Consider the following 19,865-nt stretch of genomic DNA (forward strand, 5'->3'; position numbering starts at 1 on the left):
TGTTTTCATTTAACGTGATGTCATCTCAGAACTCAGCAAGCTTTAGGAAAGGTCCAGTTTGGGGGCACTGGAAATGTGTGTGTGTGCGCACACAAATAGATCCGTACATTTATGTGTCTAGTTAGCTAGCTATTGCAAAACACATGTTTATTTTGAGATCATCAACACTTCTAAACACGACAAAGAGTAGCCCTAAGAACATTGCCAAGAACAAATTTTCTCCTTTCCAGAAAGCAATTTTCAGCAGATGATTTTCAGAAACAAAATTCAAAAAAGCCATACTGCTGTATCTTAACAAAGATAACTTATTCATTTATTTTTTATTCAAAAGCATTTATTATATATACTCTGGGCCAGGCACAATGCCCAGTTCTGGGGATAGAAGGATGAAGATGAGTTTGGTATTTCAGATAGAGCTTGATCGTTGGGCATGTCAGATGTAACCCCAGTGGAGCAGGTGAGCCTAGAGCCACTGTGTATTGAGAAAGAGGGTGGTGGCTTCAGTGTCAAGATTCACTAGATTCAGACTCCTGGGTGTCAGAGGTGGAGAGGAGAGGGAGATGCTGAGTGCCACAGGGTACTGTAAAGAGAGTTGTGCAGCTGATAGACCACACATGATGCCTGTGAACAGTTGTCCCACTAGACCTCGCAGTAGTTAGGGATGCCTGCAGTCATCTCACAGTAGACCAGTAGCTCAGCCTTGGAGTTTTGGTTTTAAATGTCTTCTTTCTTAGCTGTATGCATGCTTGAGCTCACTCTGAGCCCATTACATTTGAATCTCAGAGTGGGAAGGCAGCATCTCCATATACTTGATGCTGATGCTTTGAAAACCACCGAAGGCAGACTCTCAGGCTGGGCACAGTGGCTCATGCCTGTAATCCCAGCACTTTGGGAGGCTGAGGTGGGTGGATCATCTGAGGTCCGGAGTTTGAGAACAGCCTGGCCAACATAGTGAAACCCTGTCTCTACTAAAAATACAAAAATTAGCTGGGCGTGGTGGTGCATGCCTGTAATCCCAGTTACTTGGGAGTCTGAGGCAGGAGAATTGCTTGAACCTGGGAGGCAGAGGTTGCTGTGAGCTGAGATCGGGCCACTGCGCCCCAGCCTGGACAACAAGAATGAAACTCCATCTTAAAAAAAAAAAAAAAGTGGACTCTCAAAGGGGAGCATGGAAGCAGTGACCAGACTGAGTAGGCATGTACACTTCATGGCAACAGCCTCCTCCATAGCATTCTTAGAAGGTTTGGTAATGACCAGTTTTTTTGAATAAGATCCTATCTACATTATTCTAATTACTAACCACCTTTCATCTGCTAAGGTAAAATTTCACTTCAGATTGGTCCTCTTAAGACCATGCAATAACTCTTACTGTTTGTTGGTGGGAAACCGTCTCATTATTTTACTGGTTAAGGGTAAACTGAAGATGATTAGCTAAGTGGCTTTCTTTCTTTCTTTCTTTCTTTTTTTGATGAGTCTACCTGAAATGTGATTTGGGAGATTTGGGAACTTTGACCATGCAGAACAGTAACATTTTCTTTATGTTTGTTACTAGCAAAATTATAATGGTTTTCAAAGAATGGCTGTTGATAATAAAGCATGCCTAATATAGTGAAAGTTTGAAAATATCCCAATTTCTGATTGACAGAAGAAGAACTGGCAACTCCTCCGCTAGATGGCATCATTCTTCCAGGAGTGACACGGCAGTGCATTCTGGACCTGGCACATCAGTGGGTGGGTGCCTTTGATATGAACAACTTTTATAAGCCTGAAACAAAAAAACAACTAAAATAAGCCCAGCCCAGTGTTGAAATCATATCCTGTGGTTCCAACCAATGTTATCTAATCTTTCAATTGTAATGTGAATGAAAAGTATTCTAGAAGGGCTTTCTTGGCAAGACTATTTAAATAAGTATTGTTGATAGGGAGGGCAGAGGGAAACCAGTTTAGCAAGATGTGGTAATGGAGAAGTATTCTAGTAGAGGTCTCAATCTACCAGGTATCTCCTACCAACTTTTGTCTGGTTCATACTTGTTGTGCTTCCATCCAGCCAGTCCTTCACTTCTCAAGTTCGTGTTGCTTCCAAATGGCAATGATACTTCTTCCTTTTCTTTATTTATACTAGTGTAACCGTGCTTGTCAGAGAAATGAAATAATTTCACTGAGATATAAATGTTTACTAACATTATATTATTGGTTTGGCTGCCTTCTTTTTCTCTCTGTCCTACCCCCATCCCTCCAAAATTCATATACATGACTATTTTAAAATCAGAACATGCAAGCAAATGTAAGGTTGTTTTAAGTAGACTTTCAAATTGTGACACAGGCAAGTATATGAAACTACTTGGTGGAGTGGATGTGGTGCAGTGGTTCACACCTGTAATTCCAGCAGTTTGGGAGGCCAAGGCAGGAGGATCACTTGAGCCCAGGAATTCGAGACCAGCCTGGGCAACATAATGAGACCTTGATTCTAAAAAAAAAAACAAAAAAAAATCAAAAAAATTAGCTGGACATGACATAATGTCCATATGTCATTTAGAAATGACATAATGTATTCAAGACAAATTATTGAATGAATTGGGTGTCTGGTAGAGGTTCTTGATGGAACTGTTGACTCAAGTGTTAAAATGGTCTCCAAAGAACACGACAAGGCTTTGAGCTTACTGTGGTCAAAGAGTACTAGTGCTAAGAAGACAAATGTTTAGAAACATACGCGTTATCTAGGCGCATACTAGCATGGTTTCTCTGGAAAAGACTTTGAAAATAGATGAAATGTGCTATAAATAATTCTACAAAACCCTGAAGTAGACAAGACCCAACTGCTACATGCTGGCTGACACATTGGGCATGACATTTGCAAACTGTTGGTATAATTTCAAACAGCTTGCCCTGTCCTAAATATGTTTGCAATTGGAAAGATATTTTCGAAGCTCAGTAATTTTTGTTTTATTAAAGAAAAATATCAACCAAGTACAGAAGATTTGATGACAAGTTGCAAGTGGAAATACTTTCCCACACTAATGATTTGCTAGCATGAAAAATAGCTTATTATGGAGGAAATTTTTTCTTGACTTCATAGCTGTAATTTGTTTTAGAAGCTATTTTAAAACATGAGACATGAAATGCCAAGAGGCATGCGGGGGGTCACCACTACTTGCCAGAAAGAGGGAAGTTGTCCAAAGATAAGTAAGAGTGAGCAGAGTAAAAACAATTCTGCTTATTTACAAAAGAGTTTTCTTTTCTTTTTCAGGACACAGAACTCAGCTTGTTTTCAATTAAGTTGGCTGATTTTCTGCAGTTTATTTACCTTTGAACAGCATTGCAATTGCAGTCTGAGGGAAATCGAAACTTTCAAAGAGCTGTATCTCTATTGCAGACATATTTTCCTGCCCTTCCAAATCTACTTACAGCATGATGAGTTCTTCTTTTAAATATTCAAATATTTTGAATATTTTCAAAATACTTTGAAAATTGCCAAGATATTTGATTTCCATTTTTATCTCTTGTGGGTTTATAGATTTTAAAAAATACTCATCTTAATTTTTAAAACCCATCTTTTTTGTTGCCCTTTATTCAAATAACATGTTGACAAACTTTGAACTTGAACCACTGAGATAAAAGAATGAGAATTAAACAGATTAAAGAATGACTATTAAACAGATAGCTTAAAAAGATCAGGATTTTTCCCCCATTTCCTATTTTTGAGCAAAGAAACATTCAAGCACTTTGGCAGAAGTCAATGAGGTTATACCACTAATAACACGATGAAAATCAACTGAATGTGATACTGAAAGAGAGGGAAGAGAATCGTCACTGTAAAGTCAACTGTAGTAATATTAGGAAAAACACTGCATACAATACAATTGCTCAAACCAAGTCCAAATATACATTCAATGTTTAAAAATAGTGAGTATTTCAGGTATTTGAACTCAGTCTGTTCTTTATTCCATAAAAGACATAGGTAAGCCATGCATGGTCACTCACAACTGTAATCTCAGCACTTCAGGATGCTGAGGTGGGAAGATTCCATGAGCCCAAACTGGGCAACACAGGGAGACCCCCACCTCTACCAAATAAAAAATAAAAAATAAAACCTAGTTGGGCATGGTGGCACACACCTGTGGTCCCAGCTGCTCATGAGGCTGAGACAGGAGGATCACTTGGACTTGGGAGGTCGAGGCTTCAGTGAGCCAAGATTATGCCACTGCATTCCAGCCTGGGTGACAGGGCAAGACCTTGTCCTCCCCAAAAAAGACAAAGGTAGAAAGAGTACCAAATTTGGAGCCAATCAGATCAGACCTGGGTTCAAATTGAGTTTCTGTCATTTATTTCGTTTGTGGCTTTGGAGATGCCCATCAACCTTCTTGAACCTTAGTTTCCTCATCTGTAAAATGGGGACGATAGTACTTACCCTTAGAATTACAGAACTTGGCATAATAATGGGTACTTGATAAATGGTAGCTGTAATTATTAATATTATATAATATATTGTTCTCCTTTATGGTAAAGTCGGGTTTAAGACACTGTGTTTTGGGGTTTTGTTTTTTTGAGATGAAGTCTTACTCTGTCACCCAGGCTGGAGTTCAGTGGCATAATCTCGGTTCACTGCAAACTCTGCCTCCTAGGTTCAAATGATTCTCCTGCCTCAGCCTCCGGAGTGTCTGGGATTACAGGCACCGGCCACCATGCCTGGCTAATTTTTGTATTTTTAGTAGAGACCGGGTTTCACCACATTGGCCACGCAGATCTCAAACTCCTGACCTCAAGTAATCCACCTGCCCCAGCCTCCCAAAACACTGGGATTACAGGCATGAGCCACCATGCCCAGCCTAAGACACTGTTAACATGGAGCACGCATCAGGCAACACTCGAGATGTATCAGTTTTGTGAGACTTAACAAGTTAACAAATAAGAAGGCAAAAAAGAAGGCGTATGTTAAAGTATACCATGTGTCTTATGGTGACAGTCTTCTATTTTATATTATGATAATCTCATATGTAAATCTGTGACCTTGAAGCAGGTGCCTAACACCTCTGTGTGTTCACCAGTAAGATGGTGTACCCCTTCCAGCTTTCCAGTGAAGGATGATTATGACCTTAGCTAACTGCAATCAGAATGTTAAGCAGAACAATAAGTATTGCAATTGTTTGGCATGCCTTGTCCTTTAAAATATGCGTGTTATTTTTTATATTCCATGCAGGGTGACTTTAAAGTGTCAGAGAGATATCTCACCATGGATGATTTGACAACCGCCCTGGAGGGGAACAGAGTGAGGGAGATGTTTGGCTCTGGTACAGCCTGTGTTGTTTGCCCAGTTTCTGACATACTGTACAAAGGCGAGGTACGACAAGTATTTCCTCCCTACCTATCATTTCCAATTACATTAATTTAAGTGTGTGGATAAAATTGTATTTGGACCCAGACCTAAGATGCAAAAGTTTTGTCATTCTTGTTTTTCTTTATTTTATTTTTTTTCTTTTTATTATTAGTATTAATATACTTTAAATTCTGTTATACATGTGCAGAATGTGCAGGTTTGTTACATAGGTATACATGTGCCATGGTGGTTTGCTGTATTAATCACCCCGTCATCTACATTAGGTATTTCTCCTAATGCTATTCCTCCACTATCACTCTCCTAGTCCCCTACCCCGCTACAGCCCAGCAGGCCCCATTGGATGAAGTTCCCCTTCCTGTGTCCTGTCCATGTGTTCTCATTGTTGAATAACCACTTATGAGTGAGAACATGTGGTGCTTGGTTTTCTGTTCTTGTGTCAGTTTGCTGAGCATGGTGGTTTCCAGCTAGAGATGGGGTCTTGCTATGTTGCCCAGAATGGAGTGCAGTGGCTATCGACAGGTGTGATCATAGCTCACTGCAGCCTCAAACTCCTGGGGTCAAGCAATCCTTGTGCTTCAGCCTCCTGAGTTGCTGGGACTATAGGAGTGCACCATTGCACCCTGCTAGATTTTTTTTTTCTAAACTTGGCATTAAAAAAAATAACTGGGACACTGTATCCCGATGAGACTGAATTAGCATATTTCTACTATGTTTCCAGTGATTTCATGTAAGCTCAAACATGGCAGGAAGTGAGTTTTGTCCTTGGACAGGTGTAAGATCTGTCTTACCTAAATGTAGGGATTGGAGTTATGCCGCTAGTCTTCTTTTCTTCTCTCTTCCTCCTACCAGCACACTAAGGGAGGCTCGATAGCTAGTTACATTTCAGTTTCTGGTTACCGAAAGTACTTCCAAACTATTGGATTAGGAATGGCAAATAATTATGGAAAATGCATTTGAATGGTCAATTCCTCGATTTATTACTATTAATGCTGTTATTGTTAATAATGAATAGACCACTGTACAAGAATTATTCATTGGCAAACCTGGTGCATTTACTAAAATCTTACAAAAGGAATTCAAGGATTTGGTAGGAAGAAATGTTTTCCTCTTAGTAAATTAGTCTGATTTGATATGTGTCATACTTTTGTTTTCTTGTCAATTGTTGTGCTTTCCTCTTTATAAAAAAGCTCCAATACTTAGGATTAACATTGGCATCTAACTTTGTAACTTAAAGGCATGCAAGCATTGCCTTTATAATGTGAACTGGCTTAAGTTACTCATGTTACAGTGGATCCTTGAATAACACAGGGGTTAGGGGTGTCAACCCCTATGCAGTTGAAAAATCCACATATTAATTTTTTTTTTTTTTTAGACAGGGTCTTTGTCAACCATGCTGGAGTGCAGGGGCACAATCTTGGCTCACTGCAATCTCCGCCTCCCAAGCTCAAGCAATCCTTCCACCTCAGCCAACAAAGTAGCTGGTGTGCACCACCATGACCTGCTAATTGTAGTACTCTTTGTAGAGATAGGGTTTCAAGGTGTTAAGTTCCAGTGATCCACCTGCCTTGGCCTCCCAAAGTGCTGGGATTACAGGCATGAGCCACCACACCTGGCCGGCATATAACTTTTGACTCTCCAAAAACTTAACTGCTAGTAGCCTACTGTTGATCAGAAGCCTTATCAATAACAAAAACAGTCGATTGGCACATATTTTGTATGTTGTATATGTTATATATGTATTCTTACAATAAAGTAAGTTAAGAAAATCGTGGGGAAGAAAAAAATATATTTACTATTTATTAAGAGGAAGTGGATTATCATAAAGGTCTTCACCATCTTTGTCCATCTTATTGGGTAGGCTGAGGAGGAGGAGGAGGGATTGGTCTTGCTGTCTTAGGAATGGTAGAGGCAGAAGAAAGTCCATGTCTAAGTGAACTTGTGTAGTTCAGACCCATGTTGTTCAAATGTCAACCGTAAACACAAATTCTACTGGTTTTCAAATTTTACTTTATAGTTATTTTCCCTCAGCTAATCGGAGTTTTCCTCAACTCCTCTGACCTAAAGGTGGCTTTATAACTTGGTGGCTGCCTCATTTGTTGAAGAACTTGCTTTTAGGGGATTGCTCCTGACATAATTCCATCTACATATTGACGGTTTCATGGTAGAAGAATTATTCTGTTTTATATGAGTACTTACATTGATAATAATGCTACCGTTTAGTATCTTACTATGGTAGCATTGAGGTAATGTGATCAATCCATTAATGAAGGTGTCATTAGGCCAGTTCTTTTTTAAGTTTAATTATTATTTCACTTCTAGAAATAAGAAATTTATAAAGTTTAGCATAATTTTAATGGTCCTGGTTTAGGGAGTGTTTACAGCCAAAAATATATCTAATTATCCTATTATACTAAAGGGCATAATATGAAAAGTATTCGAGAGCACAGACTGTCTCCTAAAATCAAACTATCAAAACCTGCAAGCCAGCAAGGCATGAGTAGACATGACTCAGATACAAGTTAGAAGCATGAAATCTCTTTCAGCCATGCATTTAATCATGCTGTCCAGTATTATGGAGGTAGTGGCCCCTGGAAGTTTAGCTTGGGCCAGAGGCAGGTATGAAGGCCTAGACTTGCTTTAATTTATGCTCCCAGAATCACTTGCATTAGATTGTGGCAAAATATCTTTGATTTCCCATTCCTGCCAAAGGGTTAACATGTAGAAGACAGTCATTCATCCTTATAGATTCTCAGAATCTTGGAAGAGGTAGGGTTCTTTAAGTGTAGCTGCTATTTTCAGTACCTGTAGCTTCCCCTTGGTTCTTCAAATGATCCTGAAGATTGGTATACAAACCATTTATGCCCTAAAATTAATTGATAGGCAATGTACAACCTATCATAGGCTAGTTTTTGTTCAAATTTAGAATACAAAAGCCTTTGGCATGAGGAGCTAGCATGCAGTCAGTAGGTTTTAGTGCTATTCCTTAACTTCAGTGGAATTGCCTTAGCGCAGAAGAATCACTGAGTGTCTTACCTGTTATTACTGTATACATGAATACCCTCAAGTTATCTTGTTTCCCTTTATTCTGTAGACAATACACATTCCAACTATGGAGAACGGTCCTAAGCTGGCAAGCCGTATCTTGAGCAAATTAACTGATATCCAGGTAAAGGTTTTCTTTTCTATTCTTTTCTTTCACCTTATTTCTGTCAGAGCTTACAACTAAATTGTGTTGCAATGAAAAAGAGTAAATATTATAAGTTGAGATCAATAAGTTAAATTTAAGGAAGATATTCCCAACACTGTATGTGGGCATGAGCAAAACAGAAATGGGAAAGAGGATATATGTTTTTAAAAAAGAAAGAAAATATTGTTCAGGACTACATTACTTAACATTAAAAAATATAAGTAAATTTTGATAACATCTAAAAATCTCAAGAAGTATAACATATATCTGTTTTTAAAAATAAAGGAAGAAAAAACTTGAAAGTAGAAGAAACTAAAGGAAGAAAATTACAGTGCATATGATTCAAACACTGAGATATAATCACTCTTAATTTTTGATTTTTTTTTTTTGAGATGGCGTTTCACTCTTGTTGCCCAGGCTGGAGTGCAATGGCACGATATTGGCTCACTGCAACATCTGCCTCTCAGGTTCAAGCAATTCTCCTGCCTCAGCCTCACTAGTAGCTGGGATTATAGGCATGGGCCACAACATCCCACTAATTTTTGTATTTTTAGTAGAGACATGGTTTCACCATGTTGGCCAGGATGGTCTCGAACTCCTGACCTCAGGTGATCCACCCACCTCAGCCTCGCAAAGTGCTGGTATTACACGCACAAGCCACCACACCTGGCCAATTTTTGATGTCTTAAACTTCATTATTTTGTAAGCATTTTATTTGTTTATTCATTTATTTTTGAGACAGAGTCTTACTCTGTCACCCAGGCTGGTGTGCAGTGGTGTGATCTCAGCTCACTGCAACCTCTGACTCCCGGGTTCAAGCAATTCTCCTGTCTCAGCCTCCCGAGTAACTGGGATTACAGGTCTCTTGCCACCATTCTCAGCTAATTTTTGTATTTTTAATATATATGGGGTTTTGCCATATTGGCCAGGCTGGTCTCGAACTCCTGACCTCAGTGGTGATCCACCCATCTTGGCTTCCCAAAGTTCTGGGATTACAGCTGTGAGCCACCATGCCCAGCCAGTATACTTTTAGTTATTTTTTTCTAACAAATGGTATTATATTGTATTTAATTTTGTTACATGTTTTTTCACTTAATAAACGCTTTGCTGTTTTATAGCAATAGTTTTCTCGAATGGCATTTATAAAGTTTAATTGAATTCCATTATATTGATGTACCATAATTTTTTAAAGAAATTGTATTATTGAACATTTATGTTGTTGGCAATTATTTTTCACTATTATGAACAGTACATCCTTGATTATTTCCTAAGGATAAATCTCTGGGATCAAATGGTACACACATCTATTTTTTTATGCTGCTAACTTGGTTTTGCCTATTTTTTTTCTGAGCAACAACCTACAGTAACGTCTCATCAGGCAGTTTAAGTAGGCATACCAAATACCAGACAACGCTGGGCTACTTGGAAAAGAGATTGTTCTGTAATTTGCAAGCATTTCACAAGTTGGAGGATTTTGTGGAACCCAGTTACCATGCTTGTCAGTTAGTAAAACTATCTAAGAGGGTCTGAGACATATTGAAAAGTAAAATAAAATTCGATCATTTGAGTGATGTCAGACAGTACTGAGTCATGAAACTAAGCAAAATTTAAAGTTGGTTGAGAATGCAACAAGCTTCAAAAGAGCAATGGAAGTACTTGCATAGGGATAAAAATGGCATTCCTGGCTGGGTGCAGGGGCTCACACCTGTCATCCCAACACTTTGGGAGGCTGAGGCAGGAGGATCGCTTGAGGCCAGGTGTTCAAGACCAGCCTAGGCAACACAGTGAGAACCTGCTTCTAAAAAAATGTAAATAAATTAAAAATAAAAATTTAAAAGAGAGTATAAAAGACAGTTTTAAAAGAGACTTACTCAGCAAGTTTTCTGCCAAATTTATAGTATTAAAAAGAAAGAATGATTGTTTGTTTTTGTTTCTGTTTGTTTTTTTTGGACAAAATTTTACTTTGTTACCCAGGCAGGCTGCGGCGGCACAATCTCAACTCGCTGCAACCCTTGCCTCCTGGGTTCAAGTGATTCTCGTGCCTCAGCCTCCCGTGTAACTGGGATTACAGGTGTGTACCACCATGCCTGGCTAATTTTTGTATTTTTAATAGAGTCGAGGTTCTGCCGTGATGGCTAGGCTGGTCTCAAACTCCTGGCCTCCAGTGATTTGCGCACCTTGGCCTCCCAAAGTGCTGAGATTACAGGTATAAGCTACTGCACCTGGCCTTGATTGTGGTTTTGGAATCAATGAGCTGCCATACTTCTCTCTAGTAAAGGTTTTCTATGACAATTTTCTCTGAACTAAGTAAAGAATATCTTAATATTCGAAGAAATAAAATTTAGTCAGAGCTGTTTTCTACCTTTGTACATAGCAACAATTAAAAGTAATTTGAAGAGTAGTTGATTAAAATTTCTGCATGGATGGCTTAGGCATTTTAATATTTTTAGGATTGAGTAAATCTGAAAATAATAAATTATTACAGTTTTGCTCAAATTAAGAACATAAGTAGAAAAAAAAATATGTAATTGGCTAGATTACATGAAAGCCGTTTTCCAGAATAGGAGTTTAGAGGCCAGGGCAAATAGGCAAGAAAAAGAAATAAAGGGCATCCAAATTGGAAAAGAAGAAGTTAAATTAGCTTTCTTAGCAGGTGACTTTATCTTACACCTAGAAAACCTGAAAACTCCCCAAAAAACTTGTAGAACTGATAAAATGAATTCAGTAAACTTGCAGGATATAAAATCAACGTACAAAAATCAATAGAATTATGTATGCTAACAGTGAGCAATCTGAAAAAGAAATCAAGAAAGCAATCCCATTTATAATAGCTACAAAAAGTCTAAAATACCTAGGAATCAATCTAACCAAAGATATGAGAGCTCTATACAAGGAAAACTATGAGACTCTGACTTAAAAAAATAGAAGAAAACACACAAAAATGGAAAGATATTCCATGTTTATGGATTGGAAGAATTAATATTGTTAAAATGACAATACTACCCAAAGCAATTGACAGATTCAGTGCAATCTCTATTAAAATACTGATGACTTTCTTTACAGAAGTAGAAAAAAAATCCTAAAACATATATAGAACTACAAAAGACCCCAAATAGCCAAAGCAGTCCTGAGCAAAAAGAACAAAGTTAGAATCATCACACTACCTTACTTCAAAATTTATTTTAAAACTATAATAACCAAAACAGCATAGTAGTGACATAAAAACAGACATAGTAGACCAATGGGACAAAACAGAGCATCCAGATACCTAAGTCCATGTGTTTACAACCAACTCATCTTTGAAAAAGTTACCAAAATTATAACAGGGAAGACAGTCTTTTCAATAAATGGTTTTGGGAAAAATGGAATAATTATATGCAGAAGAATGAAACTAGATTCCTTTCTCTCACCATACACAGAAATCAAATGAATGTATATTAACGACTTGAATCTTAGACCTGAAACTATGAAATTACAAGAAGAAAACACTGAGGAAATGTTTCAGGACATTGATCTGAGCAAAGATCTCATTCTGTCACTCAGGCTGAAGTGCAAAATTCTCCCACCTTGGCTTCTCTTGTAGCTAGAACCACAGGTGCTTGCCACCACACCCCACTAATTTTAAAATTTCTTGTAGAGATGGAGTCTCACCATCTTGCCCAGGCTGGTCTCGAGCTCCTGAACTCAAGTGATCCTCCTGTCTTAGCCTCCCAAAGTGCTGAGATTACTAGCATGAGCCATCGTCTCTGGCCAGCAAAGGTTTCTTATGAGATTACTAGCATGAGCCATCGTCTCTGGCCAGCAAAGGTTTCTTATGTAAGACCTGAAAAACACAGGCTATCAAAGCAAAAATAGGCAGTTAGGATTATGTCAAGCTGAAAAGCTGCACAGCAAAGGAAACAATCAACAAAGGGGATAGACTACCCAAAGAATGGGTGAAAATATTTGCTAATTCTCTATCTGACAAGGGATTAATAAACAGAATATATAAGGAACTCAAACAACTCTATAGTAAAACTTGAATAATATGGTTTTAAAATGGGCATGAGACCTGAATAAACAATTCAGTAGGAAAAAATCTGAGTAAAAATTGATAAAATAGCTGAATGGACATTTCTCCAAAGAAGACATACAAGTGGCCAGCAGGTACGTGAAAAAATGCTAACATCACTAATCATAAGAGAAATGCAAAGCAAAATCACAATGTAAAATCCACCCACCCTAGTTAAAATGCCTTGTATTAAAAAAACAGGCAATAACAAATGCTGGGAAGATGTGGAGAAAAAGAACCATCATATATTGTTCGTTGACATATATATGGTACAGCCACTAATGAAGAACAGTATGGAGGTTACTCAAAAAACTAAAAGTAGAACTAGATCTTCAATGTGACCCAGCAATTCCACCACTGGGTATAGATCCAAAAGCGAAAACATCAATATAAAGAACATCTGCACTCCCATGTTTATTGCAAATAGTATTACAATAGCCAAGATAGGGAATTAACAGATGAATGGGTAAAGAGAATGTGGCATACACACACACACACACACACACACACACACACACACACACACACAATGGAGTACTATTCGACCATAAAAAGAATGAAATCCTGTCATTTGCAGCAACATATATGGAACTGGAGACCATTTTGTTAAGTGAAATAAGCCAGGGACTGAAAGGTAAATATCATATATTCTCATGCAGGTGCTAAAAAAGTGGATCCCATGAAGACAGAGAGTAGATTAGAGGTTACCAGAGGCTGAGAAGGGGAGTGAGAAGGAGAGGATGAAGGAAAAGAATGAGAATATAAATGTATTTACTACCATTAAACTGAACACTTAAAAATGGTAAAGATAGTAAATTATATGTGTGTATTTTATCTTAATTAAAATTTTTAAAAATTAGGAGTTTAGAAATGTTTCAGAGAAGTGTGCCCATAGTGATAAGAAAGAAAGACTATTTTGGAAAATTTTCTTGAACAAATTTTATAGTATTTTCTTAAACAAATTGTACATTCTATAGCAGTTAATATACCAAGTGAGATTTCAAGGTTATCTCTTGGAGATTGTATAAAATAAAGAATTTAGGTGGGCATGATGGCTTATTCCTGTAATAGCAGAACTCTGGGGGGCTGATGCAGGAGCATCACTTGAGGCTCATACTTCAAGACCAGTCTGGGCAACGCAGTAAGACCCAGTCTTCACAAAACAATGAAAAAAATTATTAAGCATGGTGGCACATACACATAGTTCCAGCTACTCTGGAGGCTGAGGCAGGAGGATCACTCTAGGCCAGAAGTGTGAGGCTGCAGTGAGCTACGATTGTGCCACAGCCCTCCACTCCAGGAAGGAAGGAAGGAAGGAAGGGAGGGAGGGAGGAAGGAAAGAAGAGAGGGAGGGAAAGAGGAGGAAGACAGTGAGGGTGGGAGGTGCCACTCACTTTTTAGAATAAGCAGATCTCCTGAGAACTCACTCGCTATCATGAGAACAGCAAGGGGAAGGGTTACTCCCATGATCCAGTTACCTGCCACCAGGACCCTTCCTCCGATATGGGGGATTATAATTCCACATGAGATTTGGGTATAGACACAAATTTAAACCATATCAGAATGTTAGTGACTAAAGAAAATGTTTTTGATTAACTCTTTAATGTATGTATTGAGTGCAAGCCATATGCAGAATCTGTTCTAGGTGCTGGTGGTTTAGTCAAGGAAAAGGGGCAAAAAAATGAAGACGGTGGCCAGGCATTGGTGGCTTACGCCTGTAACCCCAACACTTTGGGAGGCTGAGATGTGAAAATTGCTTAAGCCTAGGAGTTCAAGATCACCCTGGCAATATGGTGAATCCCCGTCTCTACAAAAAAATGCAAAAAAACCCAAAAAAGTTAGTCGGGCATAGTATCACTCATTTGTAGTCCCAGCTACAGGCTGAGGTGGGAGGACACCTTGAGCCTAGGGAGGCTGAGGCTGCAGTCAGCCATGATGGCCCCACTGCAGTCCAGCCTGGGCAACAGAGTGAGACCCCATCTGAAAAAAATGGGTGAAGCACATTGATATAAAAGGACAGAAGAAATACTCAGTGTAAATATGAGACTATGTAAAACAGTTTAAAAGTAAACGATATATTTTCCACAGAATATGGGAGAGGGAAAAAAACTTTTCTTTCTAACTTTATATACTCTATAAATTAGTGCTTATGGCCAATAAGAAATGAATAATTTTTTTTTCACCCTTGGAAGTAAAGTATAATGGTAGTTAACACAAAAAGCTAAATTATATGTTCAGAACCTCATACTGAACAAAGAAACAAAGGCATGCAATCACAGGACAGGTGGAAACGGTGGTTCTGAACTAAAAACAAACCAAATGTGGTACAAATTGTTAAGTAACAAAGGACCATCCCTTCAAAATCGAAGAACACGTCTCAGCTATTTCATGCCTGTGTCCATGGAACCTAAGGTCTCAAAATTACTCTCTTACAAGATGGCAAATGGAGACTGTCAGCCAAGCTACTAGCTTGTCTGTTTCTCTAAGAAAAATAAATTTCAGTAATTATTAAGGAAAAAGCATAGAATTGCCTCATTTTCTACATCTGATTTCTTTTGGCATTGCATGGATGTTTTCTACAAAGTGCTCTGATAAATTGAAGAAGAGGCCAACAACAGCCACGAAAAAAGCCTTCAAGATTCTTGCCAGTTTGGCCCAGGGGAAAATTCCCTCATAACCACAGATTTGACTTTTCAACTTCTGTTCTTCCGTATATGAGTAATAATCTCTGAGGTTAAGTATTCATCCCGTTTAGCTACTTGTCCACATAACTCCCTGGGTCTTAGATTGCTCTATAAATACCTCCTAAAAGATGAATTTTTCAAATAAAAGTTTCTTTTTTCTTTTTTTTTTTAAAGCAACAAAGAAAAACATGTCTGTGTTTATATTTAACCAAACTTGAACTTGGAGAACACGTTCCACGTTGTAGGCATGTTTCTTTTCTCTACCGTTAAACTCCTGACTGTTCCAGTTACTCACCATCATACTCACCTTTGCTTCAGCCACGTGGGGTCCTGTGTTCTGCACCTGTGCTCTGCTCTCTGATGCCTCCAGGTTTTGCTGTGCCTCTAGAAATTTCTCACCTGGATAAGGCCTTGGCTATCCTTTATGACCATCCCTGTAGGAACCTTTTAAATCTCTCTTGAAGAGTATTTCCTTCCCTCAGTCCAAATACACGTTCATTCACTTGAATGCTGCTTCTTCCTCCAGTTTCACAGCGCCGTGGGTGATCCCATAAGGTCTTTAGACTACATTGTAATGAGTCACACACTTGTCTCTGCTCTAGGGTTGTTTGGATTGTTCACTCTCTTTTTATACCTCCGGTGCTCAGCACAGGGCCTGGGGTATAATGCATATGCAGTAATGTTTCTTGAAGGAATGAAAGGGCAAGTGAACCCCCAAACAAATGCTAAACAGTAAAAAATGTATTGCTCTTGTGTATTAACACGCTCTGAGAAGAGATAGAGGAAGCTCTTGAATAATGCCAAATTATTTCTTACAGAACCTGATTTAGATTTTTTTTCAAAATGAGATACATGTTGACACTGCTGTTCTAATCAAATAAAAGGTAGAATCTGGGTTTAAAGTATCGGGGGAAGCACGTGTGAATAACGAGCATTGCTGTTGCAGAGGCTCCATAAAGTGGGAAGCAGTGATTGCAAAGATCCAGAGATGGACATCTGGAGCATAGCAAAGGGGCAGCTTTAATGGGACAGGAGCAGGATCTGTATTGATTGCAGGTCACCAGATAGAATTAAAAAATCTTTGTTCTCACTAGTGGCTACAGTTTTGTAGGCACAAATGACTATTGGTGGTTATTGTATTTGTCTTGTTTTCAATGGAGCAGCTCCATGACTTAGTTACATAAGAAGTTAAAAGCCCCACCCCTTTCCCTGCTGATGTCCTAAGCTGTCCTCTGTGCATACAAACTTCGTCTCTAGATTGCCCTGGTGTGACTTAGTTCCTGGACCACCTTCCCAGCCCCTTTTGTTTCTAGCACACCCTCTTCCATGTGTTACAGGATTACAAAGCTTTGCACAGCCTTTCAATAGGGTTTAGAACAAGAATGACAAATTGCTACCCAGTAGGCAGCACTGACTATATTTTTGTCGGTGTTGCATAGAGTGACTGCATGACATGCAGGGTGTGCTTTGTTTTGCCAGGAACTTTCTGTTGAATGTAAAAGGCATTTAGCAAAGGCCATATGAAATTATCTGCCTTATGTACCCCGAATGTGAGGTAATGAACTTGCCATTAGTCATGTTTTAGTTTAGTGTTCTAGCTGGAACTTACAAAAGATTAAAATTCCGCACATTTCATCCAGTCTTCCACATGGACTCCAAATACCATCCCACAGGCTCGACCTGCCTTGCCATGTTGCTTTGACACCGTCTCTGATTCCAGTGAACAAAACTAAGTAACCGACTCACAGCCGGCCTACCAGACATTGAAGGTGTGAGCCTGCCCTGTTGTTTTGTAATGACAGTGACAAAAGTATAATGACATCCTAGTCCGTGAAGACATGCTTTCTCTTTTCCCTCCCTCTCTGTACACTTACTCTTAAGGAAATAATATAATTTCTATTTCTGCTTAAATCTGCCATCTCTACTTAAAATTATTTTCCCTTGAAAAATTAAATTGCATTATCCATCAGCCAAATGAAAAATTTGATTACTAAATGTCTAGTTCTACACATTATGAATTACCTATAATATCACATTTCTTGGGCACTTCTCAGAATGTTATGATTTTACATAAAAGCATAAATTACAAAATGAGAGGAGTAAAACAGTGCATATTATGTGGCTTCCTAGAGTGATATGTTGCCTACAACTGTCATTGTAATCAAAATTGATTTTTGATCATTTATAAAACTAAAACAACTAATTGAAAGCAAATTTACTTTAACTGATGAAATGCAAGATGAAGTGACAGTCGTCATGAATCACAGTTCTGTAGATCTGCTAAAATGTCAAAACACTGACACTCAATTGTTATTAATGGCAAAAGTGTTCAATATATTAATGGGAATCCAAAGAAGGGAAATAAAACACATATTTTGCCCTTACCTTAAGTCATGTTGACACCGTACATAAATCAGGTGGAATTTGAAGATGTTTCGTCCAGCATTCATCATGAAGCAACAGAGTCAATAGTGGGTGGTGACAGTCTGTAGGCAATGCTTTCTGGTGTGGATTATGCAAGAAACTTACAGTCATTTGGCTTCCTTTCTTCTCCTTTTTATGTAAACTACAAGGTGGTAGGTAGACCTATTCTTGGCTGCCAGTATTTTTACCACTTGGATAGATTCTGCTCTCTGAGGTCTTTAAGAGAAACACAGCATATGTACAGTGGGATACAGGATAAATAACATCAGACAGAAGCAGAGAACTGGGCTTGTCAAAATTAAGGGTGACCTAGAGCCTTAGTGTCCTTATATGCCGAGAAGCTAGGATTAAAATTCATTGCTCTTTACACTTGATTTTTATGCAGCAGAACTTTCTTCAAAAGAGATTATTCTGGAATTCCAATATACAAAATGGATAAGAAGTAGGAATGTTCTGAAGTAAAGAAGTAAAATCCAGAGCCCCACTTATTTGAGTCATCTCCTAGGTTTTAGATGGTCATTAATGTTGTTTCTAGTTCAGAATTCTGATGTTTTATATTAATTTAAACTAAAGTTATGTTAGGACTCGAAGAGCCATTTCATGTGAAACTAGACATAGTCTGAGTGATTTAGGCAAACTCACAGTGACAGATTTAGTGGCCTGATACACTGAGTTGGAAAGATCTGTTCCAAGTATACATGGTTGTCTGAACACGTGGAGAGCAGTCTTGGTGGTGGTCAAGAACGTGGGATCTGCCGTGAGAGAGACTTTAGTTAGGGTCTGGGCGCTTCCATTTGTGAACTGCAAACTTGAGCACGTTATTCAATCTCCTTAATATTCAGTTTTCTCATCCATAAAATGGACTGATAATGGTACCTTCTGTGTACAGTTTCTATGAGTATTAAATGAGGTAATAAGCCTGTAAAACTCTTGGCATGATGACACTGGCATACAATAATTGGTCAGAGAGTGAGAGCTTATTATAAACACAGCCGTTTTTGTTGAATGACTGACCGACTGAATGAATTAATATAGAACTAGCTTCCTATTTATGATGTATGAAATATCTCTGTTTCATTTAATTTCATTTTAAATATTAAAATTCAGGCTTACTTTTAAAGCAAAGTATTTTCTGATGCAAAGAATCAAATTCTGACTATGATACAGTGACATAACTACTGAAGGAATAAGAAAGATGCTAATAGCATGAACAACTGATTTAGAGAACAGAGTCTTTGTTAAGATCCACGGGACTTGTCAATTTCATATTTTTGTTTATGAACATAAAACACTCTCGTGTCACGCCTGTAATCCCAGCACTTTGGGAGGCCGAGGCGGGTGGATCACGAGGTCAAGAGATCAAGACCATCATGGTCAACATGGTGAAACCCCGCCTCTACTAGAAATACAAAAAAATTAGCTGGGCATGGTGGCGCGTGCCTGTAATCCCAGCTACTCAGGAGGCTGAGGCAGGAGAATTGCCTGAACCCAGGAGGCGGAAGTTGCGGTGAGCCGAGAAGGCTGAGGCAGGAGAATTGCCTGAACCCAGGAGGCGGAAGTTGCGGTGAGCCGAGATCGCGCCATTGCACTCCAGCCTGGGTAACAAGAGCGAAACTCCGTCTCAAAAAAAAAAAAAACACTCTCGTGTACATCAGAATCACTTGATGCTTCCTGAATCGCAGGTTGCTGGGACCCATCCCCAGAGTTTCTGATTCAGTCTGAGATGAGGTCGGAGAATTTGCGTTTTTAACTTGTTGCCAGGTGATGCTGATGCTAGTGGTCTGGGAATACACTTTGAGCATCACTTTTTCCACAGTAAAAGTCACAGTTGTAAAACAATTTAACTTAATGAGAAATGATAAAGAGAAGGCATGCATCTAATAGATAAAGGACCTATAGAGCTATGAATTTGTGTTCAGCAATAATTGTGAAATTTGTGATTCTTTTCCAGTATTTGGTTGTTTAAAAATCTCACTATGTATGCTTTATCTTATTTTGTTTACATGATGTCCTCTTTTCCTCTCTTTCTCTCTAATCCAGTTTTTTTTTTTTTTTGAGACAGAGTTTTGCACTTGTTACCCAGGCTGGAGTGCAAGGCACGATCTCGGCTCACCGCAACCTTCACCTCCTGGGTTCAGGCAATTCCCCTGCCTCAGCCTCCCGAGTAGCTGGGATTACAGGCAC

The 19,865-nt window shown here is 38.7% G+C and overlaps 1 protein-coding gene and 2 long non-coding RNA genes across 7 annotated transcripts in view; 2 read left to right on the plus strand and 1 right to left on the minus strand.

Moving 5' to 3' along the window:
- BCAT1 (branched chain amino acid transaminase 1) overlaps positions 1-19,865 on the plus strand; it is a 111,552-nt gene that overhangs the window by 84,837 nt on the left and 6,850 nt on the right. For all 4 annotated transcript variants that reach the window (XM_035256067.3, XM_035256066.3, XM_035256068.3 and 1 more), the window contains exons 8-10: positions 1,646-1,731; positions 5,198-5,338; positions 8,427-8,501. In XM_035256067.3, the coding sequence (XP_035111958.3) occupies positions 1,646-1,731; positions 5,198-5,338; positions 8,427-8,501 (302 nt within the window). The remainder of the gene's footprint in view (positions 1-1,645; positions 1,732-5,197; positions 5,339-8,426; positions 8,502-19,865) is intronic.
- LOC118144184 (uncharacterized) lies at positions 127-17,718 on the minus strand. Of its 2 annotated transcripts, none has more exons than XR_013522740.1 (4): positions 17,643-17,718; positions 15,565-15,912; positions 2,375-2,467; positions 127-1,765 (listed from the first exon to the last, which is right to left on the minus strand). It is a non-coding gene; the product is annotated as an uncharacterized LOC118144184 (long non-coding RNA). The 2 variants fall into 2 exon arrangements; XR_004728740.3 differs by lacking the exon at positions 2,375-2,467 and adding an exon at positions 12,174-12,359.
- LOC144577891 (uncharacterized) lies at positions 12,157-13,884 on the plus strand. Its single transcript, XR_013522741.1, has 2 exons — positions 12,157-12,281; positions 12,330-13,884. It is a non-coding gene; the product is annotated as an uncharacterized LOC144577891 (long non-coding RNA).

This window comes from Callithrix jacchus, chromosome 9 (assembly GCF_049354715.1).
Source record: "Callithrix jacchus isolate 240 chromosome 9, calJac240_pri, whole genome shotgun sequence".
Taxonomy (NCBI): Eukaryota; Metazoa; Chordata; class Mammalia; order Primates; family Cebidae; genus Callithrix; species Callithrix jacchus.